This window comes from Pseudopodoces humilis, chromosome 4 (assembly GCF_049639895.1).
Source record: "Pseudopodoces humilis isolate 2021_Gansu_Grassland_sample_001 chromosome 4, ASM4963989v1, whole genome shotgun sequence".
Classification (NCBI taxonomy): domain Eukaryota; kingdom Metazoa; phylum Chordata; class Aves; order Passeriformes; family Paridae; genus Pseudopodoces; species Pseudopodoces humilis.
In genome coordinates, this window is record NC_142203.1 from 36,562,984 (window position 1) to 36,589,926 (window position 26,943).

At 38.8% G+C, this 26,943-nt stretch overlaps 1 protein-coding gene across 1 annotated transcript in view; it reads left to right on the forward strand.

Moving 5' to 3' along the window:
- SLC71A2 (solute carrier family 71 member 2) overlaps positions 1-11,716 on the forward strand; it is a 30,470-nt gene extending 18,754 nt beyond the window's left edge. Inside the window, exons 6-12 of the mRNA XM_005530060.3 lie at positions 714-932; positions 1,983-2,096; positions 2,658-2,729; positions 5,618-5,730; positions 6,620-6,717; positions 8,473-8,630; positions 10,119-11,716. Of these exons, the coding sequence (XP_005530117.3) occupies positions 714-932; positions 1,983-2,096; positions 2,658-2,729; positions 5,618-5,730; positions 6,620-6,717; positions 8,473-8,630; positions 10,119-10,328 (984 nt within the window). The 3' untranslated portion in view covers positions 10,329-11,716. The remainder of the gene's footprint in view (positions 1-713; positions 933-1,982; positions 2,097-2,657; positions 2,730-5,617; positions 5,731-6,619; positions 6,718-8,472; positions 8,631-10,118) is intronic.
- The last annotated feature ends 15,227 nt before the right edge of the window (positions 11,717-26,943 follow it).

Genomic DNA, 26,943 nt, shown 5'->3' on the forward strand with positions numbered 1-26,943 from the left:
AAGTTTTGCAAACAAAACATTAAATGTTAAAGACAGTGCAAGTAATTTAGTCTAGCAATGGTTTTCCAGCACCTGTAAGTTGCACTTCTAGTTCATATGACTTCTTGGTACAGAATGGCCTTTTCTAATGTCAGAATGGTGAGTAAGGATGAAAATGTATAAAACACTATTTTTAAGAACTTAGACATGACCTTTCTTAATGATCAAAACACAAGGAAAATAATTTAGTTAGTACAAACTAGTCCTTTCAGTGGTAATACAGTTCCTGCTTAGTTTGCTTTCCTAATATCTGTATTAGGTTTTGGAGGTGTATTGATAGACATCTATAATTTTGAACTTCTTTTAGGCAGGCATTTAAATGTACTGATAACTTTTTCAGTCAAGCCACTTCGTAATTAGAAAACAAAATAAAGATTTTAGTCCATTTGAAAGTAAGAGCCAAACCTGATCATCTTGGATTGCAAATCCTGTCTAGTATGGTGCGCTGTTAAGGAGGCTGTAGAAACTGTATTTAAGACCCATATTTACTGTTGTAAATGGTATGTTGTTAATGTACTTTTTAGTTTGGTTTGGGTTTTTTACTTGAATTTTTACTGGTGTTTTTTTAAAATCACACTTCTGGGGAGGAGTGGTGGTGGTAAGCAAGTTACTTAATTTTTCTGTAATGGGAGAATAACCACTTTGATGAGTTTGTAAACTGTTGTTGTGCATAGGTATCTGCCACCTTTGCAGCAAGTTTGGTAACTAGTCCTGCCATTGGAGCATACCTGTCTGCCAGCTATGGGGACAGTGTGGTTGTAATGGTGGCCACGTTGGTGGCTGTTGTGGACATCTGCTTCATCCTGCTAGCTGTACCAGAATCTCTGCCGGAAAAAATAAGACCTGCTTCATGGGGATCTTCTATATCATGGGAACAGGCAGATCCTTTTGCAGTAAGATGTGCTTCAATAAGTAATTATTAACTATTTGGTGATTAATAATTATTAATTGCAGTTTGTAAGTTTGAGAAGTCTTCAGTCTTACTGGTAGCTTCACTATTCAGTATACCATAGTCTCTGTTCTCTGCTCTTGCCCATGGAGATCTAACTACATTTAAAAACCAAAATCAAACCAAACTTTGTGGATTAAATAATTCTAGATTTGAAAATAATATTTGGTGTGACATCCAAAGGGCAGTGCTTTAATTTTCTAACTTAGGTAGTCTGTTTTATTGCAGAGAGAAATGCTGAATTCTTACACCTCAAAAGCCAATATTTTAAGGTTTTATATACTCATTTTGTATCTCTCCCTACCAGGGCAATATCTCTCCCTACTCTTGATTTCCACTTTTGGTTATATGTGATCTCTTTCTAATAGGGAATGGATCTATAAAGCCTGATTTTTTTTTTTTTTTTTTTTTAATAGGTATATATAGTAATGGCTAAAACGTACCGTGCAGTCTTTGTAGTAACTTGTTTACTTACACTTAAAGTTACATTTTTGTTACACCCTGGTATCTTAAGAAAGGAAGGAGTGATTTTTCTTCATGAGATCTGACCTGCTGGGAACTGCTTGTGAATTTTGAGAGATGAATGGCATGCTTGAAAGGCTGCATCTGCAGAAATAGTCTTCCACAATTTATTTGTTCCTTAAAATAATTAATATAATGGGTGAACAAGTGTAAGAAATGTGTATTACTTGCTAGTATCTTTCAAAACAAATTATTATTATGGAGATCCATTAGAAGACATTAGGTATTTCCCTCATATAATGCTGATTTTGGGGAATTGTTCTTACTTGGCACTGAACAGCTTCAAAAATATTAATGGAAACTTTATCAAAGAATTGTATTGTTTGTGACTTATGGTTCAGCTTAACAGTATCCATGTGTAATTGTTTTGATTTGTATGCATGCACAAAAAAAGGGAATATATCTTCTTTCTTTATGCTTTCATTAGAGTTTGTACAAATGTTTCAATACCTGCTTTGTTATTTTGTTTTAGTCTCTGAAGAAGGTTAGGAAAGATCCTACAGTTCTCCCAATCTGCATTACAGTGTTGCTCTCGTATCTGCCTGAGGCTGGCCAGTATTCTAGTTTCTTTCTGTACTTGAGACAGGTAAATGTTGGTGTCTTCACATGTTACTAAGGATGTTTAAATAAGTATTCCCTGTGACCTCTTTCTTGTTACAGACTTTGCTCAGGCACCTGTTTTCTGACAAAGTAAAGCTTTAAAATTAAAGGCAGGGTGCTTTGTTAAGCCAAAAACTGCATAACCCTTGACTCCTGGTGCATAAACCCTGCAATGTCTTAAGTGCGTGTTTACCTCAAGCAGGCCTTTGCTCTCATTCCGTACATCAGTTTCTGGCTTGAGGTGGGATTTTTCCTGTCAGACCCATTTTGTTTGTGGGAGGGATAGAGAACTTACGTTTCCAGCTACATGACTTCCTCTGTATCCTCTTTTTAAGGCAGGTTTTTGTTTTTTTTTTTTCCTTTATACTTTTCTTGGCAAAGAGTCAAGTTAAGGATTATTCTTGAAAGTGGACACTTCCTGTATGGATCCTGTATAAATCTAGAGTATAAGTAGGGATGAGTGTTTTCATTGAGAAGATAGTTGCTGCTACTAATTGCCCTGGATTGTGTTTGGCATTTGTTTTATGCAGTTTCTGCTTTTCTACAGGTTATAGGCTTTGGATCTGCTAGCATTGCAGCATTTATAGCTGTGGTGGGCATTCTGTCCATAATAGCTCAGGTAAGCTTTATTCCTTATATTGCTTCATTTAAGCTAGTCTAAAAACTTTGCACATGCTCTAACATGCCAATGTGTCTTGCATTCACTAAATGTTGCATTCATAATATAGTCCATGTAAGTTTCTTGCTTTGTATCACCTTTCCTTAGAAATACTGGGTCTGGACGTCAGAAAAATAAAATCTGCTCAACTTGGATCAGTAAATTCATTGAAACTCTGACTTAAAATCATTAAAATTATGCAGGAATTTTTTTACTAAATGCAAGGCATTCTGAAATGGAAATGCCTTATTTTAAATAAGTCATGCTACGTTCACCTGTTCAATTGGCTTGTGCTATCAAGCTTGCATACAAGCAGTCTTTCCAGGGTTACTTAGGCTCAGCTTGGAGGCTGAGGAGCTGCAAGGCCTTGGTATCTTCTTGTCATATTTCTTAATTTGCAACAGTGAGATGATTTTTCAACAAATCCTTTTTGTCTTTTGTAGATCAAAGAGTTTTTATGATTTAATCTTTGGTGTATTTATGGATACAGTTTGTCTTCCTGTTCTGATAACAAGAGGAGGAATGGCATATATAGAGTATGTTGTAACCTTGCTGCCATTCTTAGCAGAATGAAGGTCTTACTCTTTTGATGTAAACAACACATTCATCAATGTTTACCAGTTTTACTGGTGTCAGTTGTGGCCTTCATTAGCAATTCAAGTCATTATTTTAATCTTTGTGCTCTGGTTTGTTCAGAGGCTATTGTGTGCACTCACATTTAGCAGTCATCCTCTATGAAGACCAGTAATTTTGCTGAAAATCTCTAGGATGGCTTCCCTTCTGGTTGATAATTTTCAGTGTTAAAATGAGGAAAATATATTGATTTTTGAGCTCTTTGAAAAGTACAGCTTAGTGAAATAATCTTTGCTTCATAAATACTGATTTGTATTGGCATTTTGGATATCTCGAGAATTAACTGAATACCTGAAGGTAAAATTACTGTATTTTTTTCTGTGAAGCATTCAAACTAAAAATGAGAAACAAGAAAGCTAGGGTTAAGTTGTCTTTGGCTGGATGCCAAGTGCCCACCAAGCTGCTCCAGCACTCCCCAGCCAGACAGGGTAGAAAAATTAAGGTGAAAAACAATTCTTAGGTGGAGATGAGCCAATTTTGTTAAAGGAAAAGCAAAAGTTTAGGCATGCACAAACAGAGGGAAAAAAAGGTTTATTTTCTGCTTCCCATCAGCTCACTTCCTGTGCAGTGAGGCTTCTGCACACATAGCAGTTGCTCTGGAAGGCAAACATTGTAAATAACAAGTTCCCCATTCCTCCTTCTTTCCCTTGAATTTATATCTGAGCTGATACCATATGGGATGAGTTATCCCTTTGGTCAGTTTGGGTCAGCTGGCCAAGTTTTGTCCTCTCCCAGGATCTTACGCATTCCCAGTCTACCATGGGGGGGATGTTGAGAGACAGCACTGATACTCTGCCAGCAGTAGCTGAAGCACTGGTGTGTTAACAACACCTTTCCAGCTACCCATGGACCTATGAAAGCTGCAGTGGGAAAATTAATCCATCTCAGCCAGACTCAGTACAATCAGGAAGAGACAGAAGACAGGAGAGGAAGTATATTCTGCTCTGCGGTCCTGGTTGATTTTGTCTGTATTTTTACTGAAGCATTGCTGTGTTGAAATAAAGCAAATGAGACTCAGTTACTTCATCTAGGAAAAGCTAGTTCTTTATTTACATCACTCATTTTTATAGAGTTTTCAAAGACTGGGTTTTACTCCGATTGGCTAGTAGTTTTCTTGCTACTTAATTCACTGGTTAGTAACTGGTATTCTCTCTCTCTCTCAAATCTCTTTATTTTTGGATTGTTTACATATTTTCTTCACTGATTGTCATGGGACAGATCTATTGTTTATGCAGGTGTAAACTTATTTTTCTTACTAGAATAGTAAGAAAACCCATCTTTAACTGACTTTTCATTCCTTTAATTTTTTTCTTCTGGGAATTTACAGGCTAGCTGGTAATTCATCAGAGCAAGGCCTGATTTTATAAGGCCTTTCTTTTATAATATTTCTACCTCAGTGTTTCTCCTGTTAAAGAAAAATATGTGGTCCGTTAACTGAGTCAAGTTGTCCGTTTGCATTACTAAGTGTCTGCTTCTTGCCATGAGCGTCTTGTTGTTGTACCTGAATTGGGATCTCCCTCCCCCTCAGCAGTAACACTTCTAACATAGAAATATTGATCTCTGGTTAGGATTAGCTTCCATGTACAAATGAAAAGGTCATGTCAGTGGTGTAGAGTCAGTAGAAAACATTATTAATGGTGCCTAGGAATTGGTCAAATTTCAGTGTATGTGATGAAGGTGACAAAGCAGCAGACTTGCTGTAAACTTGTAAATTTAAATGTAAATTTGCAAAACAGTTCAGCTAACCGAAGGAGTTTACTTTCTTCTGAGCTAAAAGTCTTCTTGTCTTTTTTCTCTAGTATATGTAGATAGTGGTAAATTCAAGTCGTGTCCAGTCTGCACTGTCTTTGCTTGGTAACAACTTTTATTTTGTGGAATGCTTTATTCTGTAATAAAAATAGGTTTGTAGAGGTGAAAATGGAAGCCTGTTTGCATTAGAAATAGACACTGTCATCTAATGTACATAGAGAAGGCAATACATATGCTTCTCATTGTCCCAACATAGTAACTCTTTAAGAGTTAAGAGTATCTGTACATTAAATACTGAAATGACTTATTTGTATTTGGGGCTTAATTCAGGAGAAGTAAGAGGACAAATGGTATGAATTTCCTCATCATATGAAAGGTCTTCTGAATTCCTTTGCATGGGAGAAATTACTTTAGCAAGTCTGACTTTTTAAAAAAACAACTTTTGGTTGAACCAATTTCTCTTGCAGACTGTGTTCCTCAGTGTCTTGATGAGATCTATAGGGAACAAAAACACAGTTCTCCTTGGCCTTGGCTTTCAGATCTTTCAGCTGGCTTGGTATGGCTTCGGATCTCAGTCTTGGTAAGCATACATTTTGGTATGTATACACTTGTCAAGGAACTGAAAGGTTTTTTTTTCCCAAAAAAATTCTACTGTTTAATTCTGTTGTCATGGGTATTCACATGTTCTGTGAATTAAGCATTCCCATTTTCATTACAGTACCAAAATGTGGTCTGTATTTTGCATATGTAGGAATGATAAAATTTCCTGTACATACAGCCCTTTTGGAAAGTGAGTCTTTGCAGCATTTTGTTCCACTGAGTATTAAGTCTGTGAATGTGGTTAAAATTCTTTCTTAAATTCACAAGCTAGTAAGTAGCATGTTCTCTCTAGTAATTCCACTAGATCTATTTTAACCATTAGATATTGGACCTATGCTTGTTTTTGTTTTCCTAACATATTCTCTAACTCCGACTATAATCAGTCTTAGAAACTATCTAAAGTTTTTTCTGTTGGAAAAACTGTCTTTAAGTAGAGACAGTGAGCACCCATAAACTAGAACAACTTCTTTAGGAAGTGTGTCCTACTGAGAGGGAGGAGTGTTTGTTGTTTATCAGAGTACTTCCTAGTCAGTTGCAGAAGCTAGAGAATTGGGTCACTGGGACACCCTGGGAAATTGTTCCTTTGTACTGTGTTTGGAGAGAAAAGCCCACTTCAGTCCCATTCCCCTCTTTTTCTCTGCTAGGATAGAATCAAATCAAATGTGCTTCTGTTCCAACAAGTTCAGAATAATATATGGGAGAGGAGAAGGAAGATAACCAGATAACTTCCAGTCTTTAGGTATTTTAATAAGAACATTTTGAAAGAGAATTAAGTGTTAAATAAGGGTGCCCTTATAGTCCTCTTGGGAGCATGGGGAGTAATTATAAGGGCAGTCTCATTTTTAATTTGAATTATGTATTTAACACAGGATGATGTGGGCAGCAGGAGCTATAGCAGCGATGTCAAGCATTACATTCCCAGCAATTAGTGCTCTGGTTTCACGAAATGCGGAGGCAGATCAACAAGGTTAGTATTGGGTCAATTGCTGTTTATGCATCATTATTACTTTTTTGTCTGGGAAGCAGAAGAGTTATTTAGGTGTACTTTTCAAGTTATCTTTGTGAGTCTTCACTTGGTAGTACCTATGGAAGTCTGCCAATCTATGTAGAGACAAAGGAAGTGCACAAATTTATCATAGTTGCATTGTAAAATATGTGATTTCTGATGAGCTACTTCTTATCTTTCTGTAAAAGTACTATGAAGGCAACAAAAACTTTCTCTTTTTTTCTCTTCCTTTTATATGTGTTGTATTCTCTAAGTAGACGGTGAGGATTAATGTAACAATACTATCTTTTTAATTGCGCATTTTACCAGATTGGAATAAATGTAGGAAAGAAGCTTTATTTTTTTTGTAGAAAAGTTGGCCCTATTTGATGCAATAGTTCAGATTTTCAAGGCATAGAAAACACCAAAGTAACCAGTTAATCTGAGAAAACACGAAATGTACTGGTTTTGATCTGACAAGCAATGTACAGTCAGAAATTAGTTCTCCTCTAAAGCAAAATGAGAAGTTACCACAAATGAAAAAGGCTAGTAAGAAGAACTGAATTTAGTATTCTCTTTTAAAAAATGCTGTACATATAAATTTCAAGTATCAGTTATAGTTGGCCATTGTACAACCTGAAGTTAGGTAAATGCAGTTAATCTGAGAAGTACAAAGATTCTGTTCCAGGAGGTGGATTACTGTTGAAAGATGCAAAAGATAGTATTTTACATGGGTTTTTGTAATTATTCCCCTCTCCCCCATTTTTTTTCGAGACATTTTAAAGATTTTTAAAGACTTGTTTTTTGTTTACCTCAGGAAATGACTACTTTAGTTAAGCTGACAGAAGCCATTGGACTTTGATTTCACAAAGAGGAAACTGGTGTTAATAGCTAAGGCTTCCAAGACTGAGGTTTTGCCACCTAGTGGCATAAAGATTTTAAACTTTCATATTATCAGCCTATGAATTAAAAACTTGGACAGCTATCTTTTTGCATGTTTTCTTTTCCTCTCACTGTACAAATTACTGCATTAAGAATGATGCATATTATTAAAAGTGTAAAATAGCATTTTTTAGACTCTTACTATGTGAAGTTAATGTCATCATAACACTTCTTGCACTGTTATCACAATCACTTAATGAAGTTGAAACAGAAATAGCACTTTGATTAGTCAAGCTTTAAAAAGAATATGGGGTAAAACTGCAGCCAGTCAAGTATTGTTCATTTAGTGCTGTACACTTAATTTACTGCCCTGAGTAAGTTACTTGGTATTTAAATAAATACTGGTCACAATTTGTGCACATTTTCCCAATCACATTTCTTACCACTTAGGTACATCACTGTGAATTTCACTTGAAAATAAATTGAGTGTGAACCACATTTAAGCTCTGCTGGCTTTACTATCTTTATTCTAGGCTTTGGGTGAGAGTGGAAGAACTCTAATATAAAAAAATTAAACATACATAAACTTCATTATCATAATAATGAAAGAATATACAATAATAAAAATCATAATTCTTCTAGTATAGTGACAGAACTTGTGATGATGCAGAAGATTATTTTAATCTGACAGATTTGTGTTCAATGCACTTCTTACATCTTAGAATGTAGAAATAATTATGATATGCTCTATTTTGGAACAATTACTAAAATAGACTCAGAGAGCTCTTGGCTCTGAGCATTTCTTCCTTGCTTAGAAAAAAGATGCTACTTTTTTTTTTTTCTTTTCCTCATTAGGTGTTGTCCAAGGAATAATAACTGGAGTAAGAGGACTGTGCAATGGCCTGGGACCAGCCCTGTATGGCTTTATTTTCTTTCTCTTCCATGTGGAACTCAATGAATTGCTAACTGATAACGCTTCTGAAAAAAAGACAAAGCAGAATCTTAGTGATCAGGTTAGTTCAAAATTTGGTGTGCCGTTTGCTGCATAGAACTCATAGGGCCAGAAATCTGTCTCTTTTTTTGTTGATTTAAAATCTTCATCTTATTCTTAAACTACTTAATTCTCACTTTTCAGTTTTATTAAATTATTGAGATAGCTCCTAATTTAAATGTGATAGTAAGTATTTAGATTTACAGTAGTAGCAGCATTGGTTTCAGTATTGTGATAGTACCAGGTAACTTCAAGATGTAAGTTTACTGGAACTAAAGTTTGAGTTCTTACAGCAAACAGTGGAGCTGTGGGCTGTGTTGGAGGATAATAATAACACTTAGCAATGCAATGACAAAGGGCAGCTTTTGAAAGATTTTTATTCCTCTCAGTGAAACCACAATCATGTAATGCTCAAAAGCTGATCAGACGAATTAGCTGTTCTACTACAAATGATGGTGCATTAATTTGTGGAAGTTAATTTCTTCTTTAAGTATTTGTGTATGTAGTACCTCTTGAAGATTTAATATCATCAAGGTACATTTTTGATATATTTATATACTTCATGTTTACAGACCATCAGGTGAAAATTTAGGCCTCTGATTGTAACAAAAATTGAGGCAAGAGAAATACCCTGTTGCTCTATACTTATGCTCAGCTACTTTCCCATGTCATTTGAGAATAGCTTCCTACATTTCATTTGGTAGAATAAAAGTACACTGAATTGACAAGTTTTGTCTTCTGATTTTTATCTAGCAGTTTACACAGTTACAGAAAAGTTAAAGATTAAAAAGAGAAGCTGGATTGTTGACACTTCTTTTGTAGAGGTTTGTCATCAAACTTGGCTGATTTAAAATTTATCTTAAAACCTTTCTGGTGTTTGTTTTTAGTTGGGGCTATGAAATGTGGGTAAGTTTTGTTTTTGAATTTTCAGATAAACAGCTTAGAAGCAAGAGAGAATAACTCCAAATGCTAAGTTATCGTGCATGTATAACATGTCTCAGCAGTGAGAATGGTCTTACTGTTATTTTGCTCACTCACATATTGTTTTTTTGGGATGCTTGTTTATTTGGCTAACTTGATCCTACAGTATCTGAGCCATGGAAAAGCGAAGCTAAGATTTATTGAGTATTTGTGCTTCTGGATGTTAAAACCTTATTCTATTAATGTTGAGAGGAGTCTTGTTGATTTAACAGGCATGTTGCCTAAAGCAAAAAACAAAATTACAAAAAAGCATCAAGTCAACATCTGTTTTGTTTGCTAGGCAATCATACTGTCAATTGAGGATTTTATGTGGTTTTGGTTTTTAGATCAGTGTGGAGATCAGGGAAGGAATTTGTGGGGATTTTAGATGCAGAAAATTCACTCTACAATGTATATATGAACCTGTTTGCAAAAATTTTATAGTTGCCATAAATATGTCTCTCATGATTTCCTGCCTTAGTGGTGTAGTTCATAATGCAGAAGTCAATGTCTGAAACATGAATTTTTTATTATTCTTGTTTTCCTGTAGAGTGCGATCATTCCTGGTCCCCCCTTCCTGGTTGGAGCGTGCATTGTTCTTCTGGCTTTTCTAGTCGCCTTATTTATTCCTGAGAACAGAAAAGTCAGCAGTACCAAAAAACACAGCAACAGCAACAGCAACAGCAGTAGTCTGAGTAACAACCTAGACCAAAGTAATGAAGAGGACACTGAACCATTGCTGCAGGATAGCAGTGTATGAAGGCTAAATTCTGAGGGGCCTATGGAAGAAATTCATGCACTGAATTGTGTCTCTGGAAGCTTGGTGGGAGGTACAGAGCATCTTGCCTTTGAGAGGAAGGCAACTGTGACAGGCGGTCACTTGCTGTTTGATACTTGAGGTGGGTGTCATGCTTGCAGAAGTGGTTATTTAGAGCAGCAGGTCACAAGCTGGTGTGATTCTACCCAATACTGGACTGCAAGTGCCGTGTCAAATTTTGATATTGGGTAGAAGCCTGAATATAGAAAGAGAATTTTTTTAAGGGTTTGAATGTTTAGCTCCTAAAATTGTGAGATAATGCGAAATAAACAAGTTTCAGCCAAAACAATTTCTGCCATCACTATAATAGGTTGTTTTGCATTTCTTATGCCTTTTTGTCTGCATCTATGCCACATGTAGTCATGATATGGGAGGCACTGATGTCTATATAGTTTTGGTACCTGAAATAGTAGTTATCAATGAAATTCTCAAATATTATTTACTAACAGGTAGTCTAGTAGTTACCAGAAAGCAGTGATGAAACTGAGATGGCAGAATTCTGAATGTGTGTGGTCACACGTGACAGTAGTTACCCATAAATGAAGGTTATACAGAAACCCTAAACCCACATTCTAGAATATTCAGTTTTGTGCAGTTAAAGCAAGTCCAGATGGCACCCAAGAACCGGGTCCCAATAACATTTTGATTATAAAAAATAAAATTTTAATTTTAAAGCAAGCAGTGTCAGAAATACAGACACTTCTGAGTGGGTGCCAGAGTACTTTACATCAAGATGTATATGTATGTACTGCATTTTGTCACTTTATCTGCCATATAAACTAATTTTTCCTATTAATTCCTTTCACCACTGCCTTAACTGCTTCTTAGTGTTCAGTTATTAATCATATTCAGCCTTCATATCACTGTCTTACCTGCTGAATATCATGGATATATCCATATATTTTTTTTCTTAAAAGATGCTTCAAAGGAGTTATGAATTGTAAAAAATGTGCTAATTTTTAGAGACATTTTATGAAGAAGAGAGATTTATATGTATTTTGCTGCAATGTAAATGGACTATTAAACCCAACTTTGATGAAATACTCCTATGAATGTTTTATATGTATGCAATATATGTAGATATTTGTAAGGAGTTTTAGTTTTTCCAGATGGGGTGCTGTGTAAATCATGTATTTATAAATGTAATGAGGGTACAGACAGTTATACAGTTTTTTAAAAGGATTGTGTATTGACTGAACAAATTTTAAAAATATGTATTTTGAAACTTGTTCCACATTGAGCACAGATAAGAAACCTTTTGCACTGTGCAGATTGATTTTTAAGTTAATAAACTTCCTAATGCATAATAAATACGAATATTAAGCTTTCTAGATTTCGTAAGTGTTCTTCTAAGTTCATTGTCGTGCCTTTGCTGCTTCAGAACAGAAGCGGCTTTATCCTCATGTTGGATGACAGTACCTGACATTCCTGAATCCCGGTTCTGTTGTGTTGTGTTTGTGTCATCAGGAGTGGTGAAAAGCATGCTTTGCCTAGAAATTCCTTTGGTATCTGACATGACATCCATGAGCTAGAGTAGTGGGGGGTAGAGAAGTGGAGCATGAAAGTATAAAAAAATCCCTGAGAATAATTTCTGATCTGAACATGACTGCAGAATTAATATGCTTTTTCTGAGGCGGCTTAGGTTTTTGGCTGTTTTTCTTTTAAATTCTTGTAATTCAAGTGTGGGCTTCTGATAGTCTTTTTTTGCTGCAAGCCAGACTGTGGTTGGGTGGGTTTTTCATGATCCCAGCTTAGAATGTCTTATACTTAATATATGGAATAAAATACAGTATGTTAGTGTTAGAAGTAGCAGTTGTCAAGTTTATTGCTGCAAATAATAAAATATATTAAAAATGAAATAATTTTAATAATAAATTAAACTGCAGTTTTATCCCAGCAATGGATCAGATTTTTGAAGTAGAATCTTAGAATCACAGAATGGTTGGAAGGGACCTTTAAAAGATCATGAGACACAGACAGCTTTCACTTCACTAGAACAGATTGCTCAGAGCCACCCTGTCCAACCCGACCTTGAACATTTCCAGGACTTCCAGGAATGGGGCATCCACAGCTTCTCTGGGCAGTCTGTGACAGTGCCTCACTACCCTTACTGTAGACATTTTCTTGCCTATGTCCAATCTAAACTTCACCCTTTTAATTTTAATACTCTTACCCTTTGTCCTGTCACTACATGCCCTGCTGAAGTGCCACCTTCTTTCCTACAAGTCTTTTTTATATATTGAAGGGTTCACCCTAGAGCATTCTTTTCTGCTGGCTAAACAACTCCAGCTCTCTCAGCTTGTCTTCACAGGAGAGGTGCTCCAGTCATCAGATCATCTTTGTAGCTTCCTCGCTCCAACAGCTGGTTTCCTTTGATGGGAAATCCAGAGATGGATGCAAAAAAAATACTGTAAGCATGCACCCTTACTGTATATAAATTACTACACGTACTACTCTGCTAATTAAGTACACAATAAAAATGTAAAAAGGTAAGCCATAGATTAGATAAACAAATTTCAAGTATTTTTGTGAGTAGTGTAAACTACTTTTCTGTTCCCAGTAGAAAATTGGTAAGTGATGCTTAGAAATACCTGATGCCTCATTGTTTTTAGAAATTTTCAATCAACACTGTGGTAGAGTTTCAAAGATTTGGTTCTAAGTTAAATTCATCTTGATTTTAAACTTTAATATGTATTTAATATCTCTTTAATATCTGTCATCACTGAAAAGATACCTCACAAAGATACTGTTCCAAATGGAAAGTGTTGAAGATCGTGCTTACTAATCATGATGCTTGTTTTTCAGTCCTGCCCACTACTTATGCAGATGATGTTATTCAGCTTAACACTCAACTAGGATGCTTCCATTTTCCCTGATGTCAGTCAGTTGGATTTGAAAATGAATTGAAAGGTCTTGAATTTTTGTGTGTTTAACAAATGTATTGAAAAACTTACCTCTGGAAGATTTTTTAAAACAGGTTAGAAAGTTACTTCCCTGTACAAGTGTACAGGTATTGGAGGGTTTTATTGATGACACTTCTACATTTCTTTTTGCAACAAAATGGCATGATGATGGGAACATTTCCAAACTTCTGTTTTTTAAATGCTCCCTCCCTACAGTAAGTTTATTTTAAAAAGAAAAGATTTCTTGCTCATTGTTAGAAAAACATCTTTATCTTGAAGGCACACATTAAATGTTGTTAAATTATTAAATTATTGTTGTTAAAAATTAAATTATTTTTCAAAAATTTTAGCATAGTACTGGCAGGTCCTTTTCATCACAGAAAAAGTCAGGACATGTGGAACAATTGTTTTTCTTTCTGAAAGAAAAATGTGATTTTGGCATGGGATAAACAGTGAACCCCTGTAGTATAAAAGACTTTCATGGTAACTCCCCATCCATTTCCAAAGTATTGTAAATATTCTAATATTGAAAGATCTTGTTTTTATAAAGCTAACCACATTGATGACAATGGACACAAAGAACATTGTGTGCTTTTATCTCCAGTATGTTTGCTGCATTAGCTTGCACATGAGTGATCAGTGAATGAATTTCACTCTTACTGGAACCTTATCCTTAGATCCCTTTTTTATTCTGTTCAAAGCAGCCACTTCATCAAGTGGTTATGTTTACCCAGTTTTTTTTTCACTAAACAGAATTTTTAATAAAGGAATGATCTACTGTTGAGCAGCTACCTTGTCCATTACATCTTTTTATTAGGGATTGACAAGAAAGTCGCTCTTTATGTACTTTATCATGTAAAAAAAATTAGCAAGTACCATAAACTGAGACAGGTTTAGGAACACTTGTAGTTTCAAATTTCCCACAACCAATAGCTTGCTCTAGTATTTGTTTCTTCAAACCTTCAGCAATGTTTTCTGTGAAGTTTGTGAAATACTGGATTGAATATCACAGGACTTTAAACATATTGCTGACAAAACTTGTAAAGGTTGTTCTTTATGTTCTGGATGGCTAGTTTGTTAATGCCCTGTTAATCCTTTTAGCTCCATACTATTGTTAGCTAATGCCTAAAGGTACAATATACACTCAAAAAGAGGTTCATTGTTAACAATAACACTTGTACATTTGTATTTCTAATACTAACCTTGACAGTTTTTCAATTTTTTTGGCCAACTTTTTCTCAAATCTGACTACATTGTCAGTGATATCACCATGCAAAGTGGTTGATGAAGGACTTGCACTAGGAGCAGAAGTATCACCTCTATGACCAGTCTGTTAGTGCTTGTATCATTTGTATTTCCTTCAATCTGCAAGGCTTTTTTCCCAGAACCTTTTTGAGAGACTGGGTCATTTTGTGAGCGTTAGTTTAGATGCAAATAGGTAATACAGTCCACAGATCTGCTTAACTGGGCACATCTAAATGTCAGTGTGTCACTCAATGTTTCACTTAGACTGAAAGTGAAAGAATGAGCGAGGGTGTTACTGTCAGCTCCCTCCTACCCTTGTGAGGCACCCAGTCTTCCTCAAGGATACCCTGTGTACTGCCTACCTTAAGTGCGACCATCTGGATAAACACCAGATGAGATTGCAGTGCCAAGACATGTTATGTATTAGTAAAGTTGTAATTTTTTTCTGAATACTCTTCTGTGGTAAATAAAATACCTTTATTTTAGATAGCAGACAATAATTAATACTTTTCTCCTTGTACGCCTGAGGTACTCCAGAGAGGGGACCATTACTCCAGAGCATGTTTTATTGCAATGTGAGAATATGCAGTAAGAGTGAGACAGAGCCTCGCTTCCTCAGGGTGATAATGGACATGCTTTTTTTGGGGCAGCTGCTGGTCTCTGTGTTTAGCTGTGCTTCTGATCCAGAGAAACAAAGTTTTAGTTGTTCTGATGCAATTTACTTTCCTTGTTTGTTTTTTTTTTAAAATTCTTTTCAGAAGAAATCAGACAGTCTTTTTGCCCCCCCCCAAAGTAAAAGCAGGGAAAGACGTGATGAATAACTGTACAAAGCTCTGGAAAAGTATACTTGGGAAACTTCCTCTGTCCTCAGAGATTTTGCTCTGCCATGGCCATGCATTTATCTTGAAAATATGATGCTACGGTATTTCACAGAATTCACAGAATAACTATGTTGGAAGAGACCTTCAAGATCATCGAGTCCAACCAAGCCCTAACACCTCAACTGAACCATGGCACCAAGTGCCACACCCAGTCTGTTTTGAAACACATCCAGGGATGGTGACTCCACCACCTCCCTGGGCAGACCATTCCAGTATTTTATCACTCTTTCTGTAAAAAACTTTTTCCTAATATGCAGCCTGTATTTCCCTTGGTGCAGCTTAAGGCTGTGTCCTCTCGTTCTGTCAGTTGCTGCCTGGAGAAAGAGACCAACCCCCACCTGACTACAAACACCTTTCAGGAAGTTGTAGAGAGTGATAAGGTCACCCCTGAGTCTCCTTTTCTCCAGGCTAAACAACCCCAGCTCCCTCAGCCATTCCCCACAGGACTTGTGTTCCAAGCCCCTCACCAGCCTCGTTGCCTCCTCTGGATGCGCTCAAGCGTCTCAACGTCCTTCCCAAACTGAGGGCCCAGAACTGGACACAGCACTCGAGGTGCCTCATCACACAGCCTCACCAGTGCCAAGTTCAGGGGGAGAATGATCTCCCTGCTCCTGCTGGCCACACCAGTCCTGGTACAGGCCAGGATGCCATTGGCCTTCTTGGCCACCAGGGCACACTGCTGGCTCATGTCCAGCTGGCTGTCCCCAGTACCCCCAGGTCCCTTTCTGCCTGGGCACTGTCCAGCCACAGCGTCCCCAGCCTGTAACATTGCAGGGGGTTATTGTGGTCAAAATGTAGCACCTGGCCTACATTTGGGCTTGGACTTATTAAACTTCATCTTGTTGGACTCTGCCCATCCATCCAACTGTTCCAGGTCTCTCTGCAGAGCTCTCCTCCCTTCCAACAGATCAGCATACACTCCTAGCTTAGTGTCCTCTGCAAATTTACTAATGAAAGATTCAATTCCCTCATCCATGTCATCAATAGAAATACTGAGTAGAACTGGCCCCAGCACAGACCCCTGAGGGACACCACTGGTGCCCAGCCCCCAGTTGGATGCAGCACCGTTCACCACCACTCTCTGGGCCCGGCCATCCAGCCAGTTCCTAACCCAGCACCGAGTGCTCCTGCCCAAGCCGAGGGCTGCCAGCTGTTCCAGGAGTGTGCTGTGGGAGACAGTGTCAAAGCCTTGCTGAAGTCCAAACAGACAACATCCACAGCTTTTCCTGCATCCACCAGCTGGGTCACCTGGTCATAAAGGGTTGACCATCAAAAAAGGGTCATCAAAAAGATCAGGTTGGCCAAACATGACCTACCCCTCCTAAACCCATGCTGGCTGGGTCTGATACCCTGGCCATCCTGTGTGTGCTGTGTGATGGCACTCAGTATAAACAGCTCCATTACCTTACTGGGTACTGAGGTCAGGCTGACTGGCCTAAAATTACCAGGATCCTCCTTTCCACCCTTTCTGTGAATGGGTGTCACATTGGCCAGCTTCCAGTCATTTGGAACCTCACCAGTGAGCCAGGACTGTTGGTAAATGATGGAGAGCAGCTTCACAAGCTCATCTGCCATCTCCCTCATCACCCTAGGATGGATCCCATCTGGGCCCATAGATTTATCAATATCCAAACATCTCAGCAGTTCTCTGACTGCCTCCTCCTGGATCACAGGGGGACCATTCTGCTCCCTGACACCATCAACCAACCCAAGAGGACAGCTGTCCAGAAGGCAAGTTGTTTTCCCACTAAAAACTGAGGCAAAGAAGGCATTGAGCACTTCTGCCTTCTCCCCATCTGCAGTTACTAAGTTCCCTTCTGAATCTAATAAAAAACAAAGGTTGGTCTTACCCTTCCTTTTACCATTAATATATTTGTAGAAACATTTTTTATTATCCTTTACAGAAGCCACCATTTTAAGTTCAAACTGAGCTTTGCCCTCCTTAATTTTTTTCCTACATGCTCTAGCAGCCCCCTTAAATACTTCCTGAGAGACCTGACCCTCCTTCCAAAGATGATACATCCTCTTTTTATTCCTAAGTTCCTGTATTTGTCCTGGTTTAGGGCAAATTTGGGAGAAAACCTCCAATGGGCCCCCCCCCCAGGAAGCAAACCCATGTGGCCCTTTTCTCCCACCCCCCAACTGGTTCGGGAAGAGATTTCTCTGAGAGAAGTGGAAAAAACCTGTTTATTTCACAGGCACAGCACTACCCAGTACAAAAATGAATGATATAAATTACAAAATCTCTCGCCGTTCAGAAGAGATGACAAAATTCAGAGGGTCTCTTTCCTGTGGGTGTTCGCTCTGTTATCAGTCCCTCTGGTGCTGGAAAATGCCGCTGCCCAGGCTGGGCTCCCGGTAGTCCACGAGTGCAAGCTCCCGGTGCTCCCCCGAGTCCCCAGTCCAGAGCAGGTTTGATCCATTTCAAAAGAAAAGGGAAAGAAAACAGCCCAGGAAGACCTCTCTGCTCTGGCTAGCTGGAAAGCCAAGGCGATCTGTGTCTCGTTGTCTGTCTGTGCTGTAGTCAAAACTCCCGATGCGGGGGGAGCCAGTACAGTCTCTGATAACAGACTTGGTGCTTCTTTTCCACTCACTTTTACTCTCAGATGGAATTTTAAGAATACAAAATCTGTGTCTGGGTTAGGTGGACGAAGGGGGATACAACTTAACATCATAATCAACCCAGGACAGTTCCTCCAAAACCTCCTTGCCCATCCAGGCTGGATGTTTACCTTGTTGACTTGTCTTTTGGCACACAGGGACAGTCTGTTCCTGTGCCCTCAAGATCTCTGTTCTGAAGCACACCCAGCTTTCCTGAGCTCCTTTGTTTCTAAGGGCTGCTTCCCAGGGAACTCTCTGAATAAGTCTCCTAAATAGGCCAAAGTCTGCCCTCCAGAAGTCCAATGTAAAAAATGTAATTTTGCATATAATATCCTAGAAGATCATAATAAAATCTGTCATAAATAAACCTATGACTTAGATTGTTTTAACAACCATGTTAAGCAATCTGTTATATATACTAGCATCAATATATCTCCTAACAAGAAGAGAATTTGATTTAAAAAGTTGTTTAAAAATTTTGGTCATACTTTTCTGTTGTGGTCCAAAAGCTTTCACTTACAGGATCTTCCAAGCTCAGTTGGCTAAGCTGAGATACTTCCTGGTCAACCTGAAAAAGTCAGCCTGGTAAACCAGGATGAATGGATCAGCAGAATAGCCTATTTTTTACGTGACTGAGGAAACTGAGCATGACTTCTAGTCCTCTGTTTAGTGGCATGCTGTCCCATGGTTCCACTTCAGGAGCTTGCCGGTGAGATGGATCTAAGAGTAAAATCTTGAATCCAGCATGTGTAAAGAACTAAATTAAATCAGTTTTTTATTTCCTAGGTAATTTCTCTTGAGCAAGTCTTACAGCAAGGGAGGTGCTGTTTGTCTTCTCCCATTGCCTCAAAAGAATAGTCTTGCTCTATTTCCTAAAAGAACACTGCAGTAAGAGAATGGAAGATGTTGGGCATGATTCCGGGTGCAGTCCCAGGCCTAGCATTGCCACTCTGCTGCCCTTGCAGTCTGTTTTCTGTTGCTATAAAAGCGTCTTTATGTATTGCATGTTCAGCACTAGCACCTTAGAGCAAATGTTTTAAAATCCTTCCTTAATTTGAAAGTAAATGCTGCATCATGAGCTGAGTCTCAGAGAATTACAGAGCTGTGTGATTTAAGTGCAATCGACTGCATTACTTGTTAGCAGTTTGGAAGTCAATATTTTTTATAGTTCTTTTTTCTGTTGACATGAAAAAATGGCCACTTCTGATTGCATGCCCCAGTGAGAACTTAGGCTTATGGGTTTCAGAAAACTGCTGGTGTCTGAAGGGTCCCTTAACTGATGCCTGATGTATACCTTAATGCTTATGTGTCAATATAATTGTGTAAGAAACAGGCTGTAAAGAAAATTGTGCTGCTAGTTCTGCTCATCTGAATGTAGGCAAAAATCTGCTCAGCTGGCCCTTATTTAATGATGCAAGGAAAGCTGGTGTTGAATAACAGTCAGTCAACATCATTCATGACGAATTACTTTTCCACACATGTGAAAAGTGTTGATCTTGAAAACTTTGCAGTTGTTGCATTGTTTTGTTCAGAAAATCTGTTTTATAGGAAGTTTTTATTTTATAGACAATTACTGTTTTTTCCCTTTTCCTCCTCCCAGGTTTGATGAGTATTTTTAAGCGTATTTTACACTTTGCAGCAAAATACTGCAGTCTTTTTTAAAAGTCCTGATGCGTTCTCTTTTGCAAGAGAAATGTAATCATATATGGGGGTGTCTGCTTTATCATATACAGATACCATTTTTGCTAACTTGATGCCATTTCTCAGTGCAGTGACTCAAACATCCTCTGAAAAAGAGTGAAGGGGGAAAAAGAACCAAAACATGACAAAATTGCTCTAGTAATAGACTGAATTTTAAGACTTCAGTTTTAAGCACTGAAGGAAAAAATTAAACATGTAGGTCTAAGCATCCTTCCATGTTGCATAAAGCCTAAAAGCAGCTTTTTCTTGCTGTCTTGCTTCTTTATGCCTGCATAATAAACAAAATGTATTCTTTTGTTATTGGCATCATCTGTAGCTGGCTTATAAATAGCCGAAACATAACTTCAAACTTGCCCAGCTACCTAGTCCTATTATGCTTTGGGTTCATGCTTAAATGCATTGGGAGTGTTAATTCAGTGCAGCTAGTGGTTCCAGAAAGTGTGAAACATGTATTTAAGTAGAATAGTAGCATGTTTTAAGTACAATATTTAAAGATACATTCAAAAGGTATACATTATATATTTTTTAGCATTGAAAGAAAAATAGAACTGAAAAAGAAGATTGAGAAATATAGATATTAACTAGACTGTGCCACCTAAAGCTAATTGCATTCTGCATATCCTTGTCAGGCATGCATTTTGACCTCAGAGAGATGTTGCAGGCCTCTGTGCAGTCCTTAGAGGTAAAAAACTGCCTGCAGAGCTGATAATTTGTGACTTTAACTGAACGGTTAAGGATTTAATCTTCTTGGACAATAGTTTTCCATTTTTCCTCAAGAAGTAAGCTTTCCCTAGGAACGAGTTAGCTTTCATTTTTCAGACATGAAGGCATGTTTGGGAGAGCACTGTGGGAAATACAGAGCACTAGAAACTCTTAATGATCCTGGAACCAAACAACCAAAAATAAACTCAGATTTTTTTTTATTTTTAGTACAAAACATAAACACCAGAAGATGTTGCAAGATCAAGAGAAGAACTTAATTTTTAGTGTTCCAAATAATTCTGAAATTATTTGTCTGTGTATGAAATACGTCAACAGCACCACAGCTGCCCTTCCTGAAGGTGACAGGAAAGAAAAATGTGATAAAGGTCAGACTGTCAGGCAGCCTATTATGAGCAAAACACTTTCCTAGGATAGAGCTTCGCCAAGAGTGGGCTGGTGCCACCTTGACATTACAGCGTCTGTCAAAAGGAAAAACAACTCATGACTCCAGGTAATAACTGAAGGTAGTAAAAACAACTCATTTGCCCTATTTCTTCCATCTCTAGGGGGAAAAATACATCAAACCACCATGTAGCAATCATATTAAAAAGTTCTGCACAGTTGCCTCAAGCAGTTGGTTGAGGTCTTTTACTTTACTACGAAATACACAAAAGTAAGAGCTTATCTCCAAGTTTGTGGAAGGAGCCCATGGTAAATATATTTGAATTGAATCTATTTGGTTTTATTCAGTGTTGAATGTAGTCATATTTCGATAAAGAGCAATAAAAATGGAACAGTAAAGATTCCATGTGTACTTTTAAAATGTTCTTTTAAAATAAGACGTTTATCATTCTCTAATTGCAAAGACAACAGACTCAACCTAAGAGTTTCAGCTTATGTTATTGTATTTCTAACATGATTACCAGAAATGCCAACCTACCTAGAACAGCGTGCAAATAAGGTAATTAAGTGTACTAAAAGTGCATTTGAGATGGCATGGTATTACTGAAGAAAGAGAAGGAAAGAGGACAGCATGACTTTCTAACCAGCTGAATTTTCAAACCTGATAAAAAACCTCATGAGGTGAGCAAGGTTAAAGCTACATGAAAGATTAGCACTGGTTGCAGAAAGTTTTGTTAATATCATTTTGATAAAAAGCGTTTTCCTTGAAGACCTAGCTTTGAAAATAAATATTTTTGACATGACATTGATCAATGATTTTGGCGAAGGTTTTATCTGAAATATACCTAGATTTTTGAATTTTAACCTATGAATCAAAAGCTGTTAAGAAAACCTGCACAGCAAACTTGATCTCTGAAAACTGAGAAATGGCCTTCAAAGAACAGAATTCAACCCCATCTCACATACCCATTTTCCTCTGATAACCCATGTACCACAGACTTACAGGAAACAGAGGGAAACTTAACCCCACAGACAACTTGTTCTTTAAAGTTGGAAGCCTCCAACTGCCACAAGTCTCGGGTGTCCATCTTGCAACTGATTCCAAGGATACACTTTCTTAGCTACAGTGCTGCAAAATGTCTTCTATTTATTTTTTCATGCTGCAATATTATTTTTGTCCTTAGATGACAATTCTTTTCGGCCCATGCAGCTTTTGAGGAGGTTTGTAGCAGCTGGTACGTGACAGCGTTTAGCAGAAAATACCCATGCTTTTATTGGAGTGTTGAGATGCTTGTTATCAAGGGAAGGTTGGTTTGATGTTTTCTTGTGTGGCTTTTGTCCCACATAAAAAAAGACCTAAAAGTCTAAGGAAAGGCTGACACAATGGTCCTATTTAGAGCACTGAATGTGCTGATCACTTAAGACTTTGACTGCATTGTTTTTTTACTGGCTAAGGTTGTGATGATAGTCCCACTGGCAGGAGAGACTGAAAGTGTCTGTCACTGCTAGTTGCAGATGTTTAGAAAGCTTACTGCTAATAGTAAAAAATATCAGAAAATCTTGACTTTTGTTTTCACAGCATTAGCTTTCACATTATGGTCTCAAGAGTACTGTAAGGTGCAGGTGTCTTTGTAAAAAGATAGTACCACTTTACTCCTAAGAGAAATTAGTCATAGAAGAAAATCTTAGCTGAGGAAGTAGTACATCCATCCACAAACCCCAGAGAGGTGTTTTGAGTTAGAAAGTGCCTTAAGGCACTGAGCTTCAAATGGTTGGGTAAAACATCATACACACTTCTTGGATGTTAGTCTGAGACCTTGTCAGTTCTTTTAGACAATACAACACCTGTGTTATGTCAAAAAGATACTGAACTATCTGATAAAATTATATCTGGCATCACTCTTAAACTCCAAGGACCACAAAAAGCTTTACCAACTGGACGCAAACTGTGGTTCTAATGCTAAATAAGACACCCCCCCAGGACAGACATACTGAGGAAGTGAAAAGTCCTTCTTGTCTCTTTGAAAGCGCCAGTTGTGAAATCTGAGATCAGTTGCATTATCCTGTGGATAGACAAAAAAATCCTCGCCTATTCATGCACAATCTTGTATAGTCTCTGTTCTTCAAGTCTTGCAAAAATTTTAGTAATCTTGAACACTTGTCTTCTGTTTGTGTACAGGTTAAGCCGAGTTTCATTAACCTGAAAAAAAATTTAATTAAATAATTTCCAAAAATACTCGCCCTCTGTGCAGTAGGAATGTGTTTGCTGAAACAGGTGATGGAAAGTAGAAAACACTCCAGTTTTGTAATTAAATGTGGCAAATACTAGGATACCTTTGGCCAGAGTCAGCTGTTGTGTTAAATAAACTTGCAATTGAAAGTAGCGAGACACAGTAGGAGTCATGCCTCTGTGAGTTTAGATGGCTAAATTATTGAAAAACAAGTGGAAACAAAGATAATTAACTTAGAGAATGTATAGAGGTTTATACCAAAAATATTAAGACTGGTGTGACTGAGGTGTTAACGGAAGAATGTGTGAAAACCTTAGAAACAGCCAAGCAAGGGTATGGTATGTGTTAATTGCTTCAGAATGGTGTATATAGTTTTTCATTCATATTCCTTGATAGTGTCATGGGTTGATGCTGGCTGGATGCCAGGCAGCCACAAAAGCTCCTCACTTACTCCCCTCTGCAGCTGGATGGGGGAGAGGAATGTAACAAAGGGTTCATGGATTGAGATAAGGACCAGGAGAAATCACTTATCAAATACCATCAGGGCAAAACAGGTTCAGCTTAGAGATATAAAGTGAATTTATTGCTAAAACAATCATAATAATTATGATAATGAGAAGTAAAAAAAGCCCTTGAAAACACCTTTCCCCCACTGTTTCCTTCCTTCCTTCCCAAGCTCTACCTCCTGTCCCAGTGGTGCAGATTGACAGGGAATGGGGATTATGGTCAATTCCTCAGCCTTGGTTTATCCATGGCTGGGAGAGGAGTCGTTCCCCAGCTGCACTGTGGGGTCTCTCCCATGGCAGACAGCTCTCCATGAACTTCTCTGATGTCAGTCCCTCTCAGGAGCACCAGCTCTGTGTGACCTGCTGCAGTGTGAGTCCATCCCACGGGCAGCAGTCCTCCCAGAGCTGCTGCAGCCTGGGTCACTCTTCCATGGGGTGCAGTCCTTCAAGGAGAGATGGCTCCAGCATGGGAGCAGAGCTGCTCTCTCCACAGTTCTCTCACAGGGTCACAGCTTCCCATAGCATCCACCTGCTGGCACTGGGCTCCTCCACATGCTGCAGGTGGATCTCTGCATCCCCACGAACCTCCACGGGCTGCAGGGGCACGGCTGCCTCGCTACGATCTGCACCAGGGGCTGCAGGGGAATCTCAGCTCTGGTGCCTGGAGCAGCTCCTGCCTCTCCTCCTGCACTGACCTCTGTCTGCAGAGTTGTTCTTACCCTGCTCTTTCTGCTCACAGCTAAAACTGTGACACCACCTGTGGTTTGATTTCTTCCTAAATATGTTATCACAGAGGCTTTAGCACCATTTGTAATAGGGCCAGCCTTGGCCAACAGCACATTTGTCTTTGGAGCCACAGGGAACTGGCTCTGTTGGACATTACTGCAGCTTCTCAAAGATGCCGCTTCTGTGGCCCCTGCTCTCCCAAAAGCCAGGCTGTACAGACGCAACACAGATAGCAAGAAGGAAAAACTTACAATAAACTTTGCTGTCAGATTGAGAGACCTGGAGCCATAAAATATTCATAGAGGAAATGAAAAGAACCACAAGTCTTGGGAATTTTGCTCCAGCACTGTCCAAATTAAAAGATTATGCAAAGCACATGACACAGTGTGCAGTAGTCAATCCAAAAAAATCAAGATGTTTGAGAGTTGCATAGACAGCAGTGTTTGTCCTTCATGGTAAGCCCAAGTGATTCTGGCCAGACTGCTTAGATGTCAGAGAACTCTAGAATCATGGAATGACTTGAGTGGGACATTAAAGGTCATCAAATTCCAACTTGCCTACCATGGGCAGGGACACTTGTACTGGGCCAGGTTGCTCAGTGCTTCATCCAACCTTGCCTTGAGCACTTCAAGGATGGGGCATCCACATCTTCTGTGGACAACCTGTTCCAGTGCTTACCATTCCCCTGGAATTTCTTCCTAGTGTCTAATCAAAACCTGCAGTCTTTCAGTTTGCAGGCATTCCCCCTTGTCCTGTCACTGCATGCCCTTGCAAATAGTCACTTTCCACCTTCCTTGTAAGGCTTCCTTTAGGTACTGAAAGGCTGTGACTGAGTACCCTGAAGCCTTCTCCTCTCCATGTTGAACAATCCCAATTCTCTTGGCCTTTCCTCCTAGGAGAGGTGCTCCATCCCTCTGATCAACTTGATGGCCTCCTCTGCCTTACTCTAAAGGTAGGTCAATGTCCTTCCTGCGAGAGCCGTCCTGTCCTGTTGGAGGCCCCAGAGCTGGATGCAGGGTTCCAGGTGGGCTCTCACCAGAACAGAGCAGAGGGACAGAATCCCCTCCCTCCCCTGCTGCCCACACTGCTCTGGATGCAGCCCAGGACACGTTTGGCTCTCTGGGCTGGGAGTGCCCATGGCTGGGTCATGTCCAGCCTCTCACCCACCAGCACCCCCAGGGCCTTCTCACAGGGCTGTTCTCCATCTGTTCACCCCCAACCTGTAAAAGAAAAAGTGAAACCATACCTTGGTACTTCACAGAATGCAACTGCATGCACAGTGTATTTGAGACAATTTTGTTTAATGAAATCACTTCCCTCTTCTGTAACATCTGGCATTAAATTTTGCTACATTAACTTCTCAGAAATATAGGAGTGAGTCAAAAGCCTTGCCATGACTGATGGCATTTTAGTAGAGTGGTAGCAACTGGAGAGCACTTTTCTTTGTGTTGACAAAGGCAAGTGGTGCTACCAAGAAGCAAGTCTATCTGAGGATCATTTCTTGCATTGGTGGCAATGCTACAAAGTTTGGTTTTAGTGTCTTTCCTTTATCTTGGTCAGATGATCTAGCTGTGCAATTGCATTACAGAAAATTTAGAAATGCTGCTTTCTGCACAAAAGTGAAGCATACATGAACAGAAATTCTAAGTATTTAAAAAAAAAATAAAGCATATGTATGTGTATTGAAGGTAGTAATTGCTGGAAGGAGGAGAATAAATGCCTGATCAGGTAGTGGTTTATGTGGGACAGAGAGGGAAAAGTGGAAGTAGAGATTAATGAGGCTTTGGCTGGTCAAAGTTTTTGTGCTGTAGAGAGTTGAAGCTTGTGGAGGGGATTATATAAAACATTGTAAAAATTGCCCAGTGGTGGCACAGCATAGACTGATCCAAGAGGTGATAAATGTACTTTTGCAGTCATGGACAGCATTGGAACTGTAAGACTGTCAGCCTTAAAGTGCTCCTACACAAGCTGCTCAGAAACTATCAAGTTAGCTGAAAAAGTGCTGCCAATACCTTTTTGGCAAGAAAGCAAAACCATAAACTTCCTCTCACTGGAAATGGGGGAAAAAACCGTGACGTATAGAACTGCATCATACCACTACCAAGGCTGCCAGCTGTGACTCAGGGGAAGCTGGAGCTTCAGAGCATCCTTTGGCTGGAGGAGGATGTGTGCCAGTCACTGATAGAAGAGCCTGAATATATAGTGTGAAAACATGCATTTCCCAGCAGGTGGGGACTTTTGGAAGTATTGAAGGAGAATCTGAGAACTTGAACTGGATGAGCTCTGCAGTGCATTATGTTGGCTAGGAAAATCTAAGTAATCCCTGGACACTTGTTGGGATGACTACAGCCCATCTAGAGTTATTAACTTCAGTGCCTGACAGGAAGTCTGCTTGTGCCATCAGAAACCTGGGATGCAGAGTACCTGGCACTCCCGAGGCTGATTAAATAATTCGTTAACAAATCATGCCTGTGTCTTTGAAGACCTGTGTTCTGTTAATTGTGACTTACAATGTAAAAAGAGCTTTGTTTACTCAGTACCTATTTTTATATCTTCATTATATGGTACATTAGAAATGGATTGGTATTTGGAAGCTGGTTCTGGACTTCGGTTTTTTTATACATTTGCTGTTCAGGGGATTTGCTCTGAGTTTCATCTAG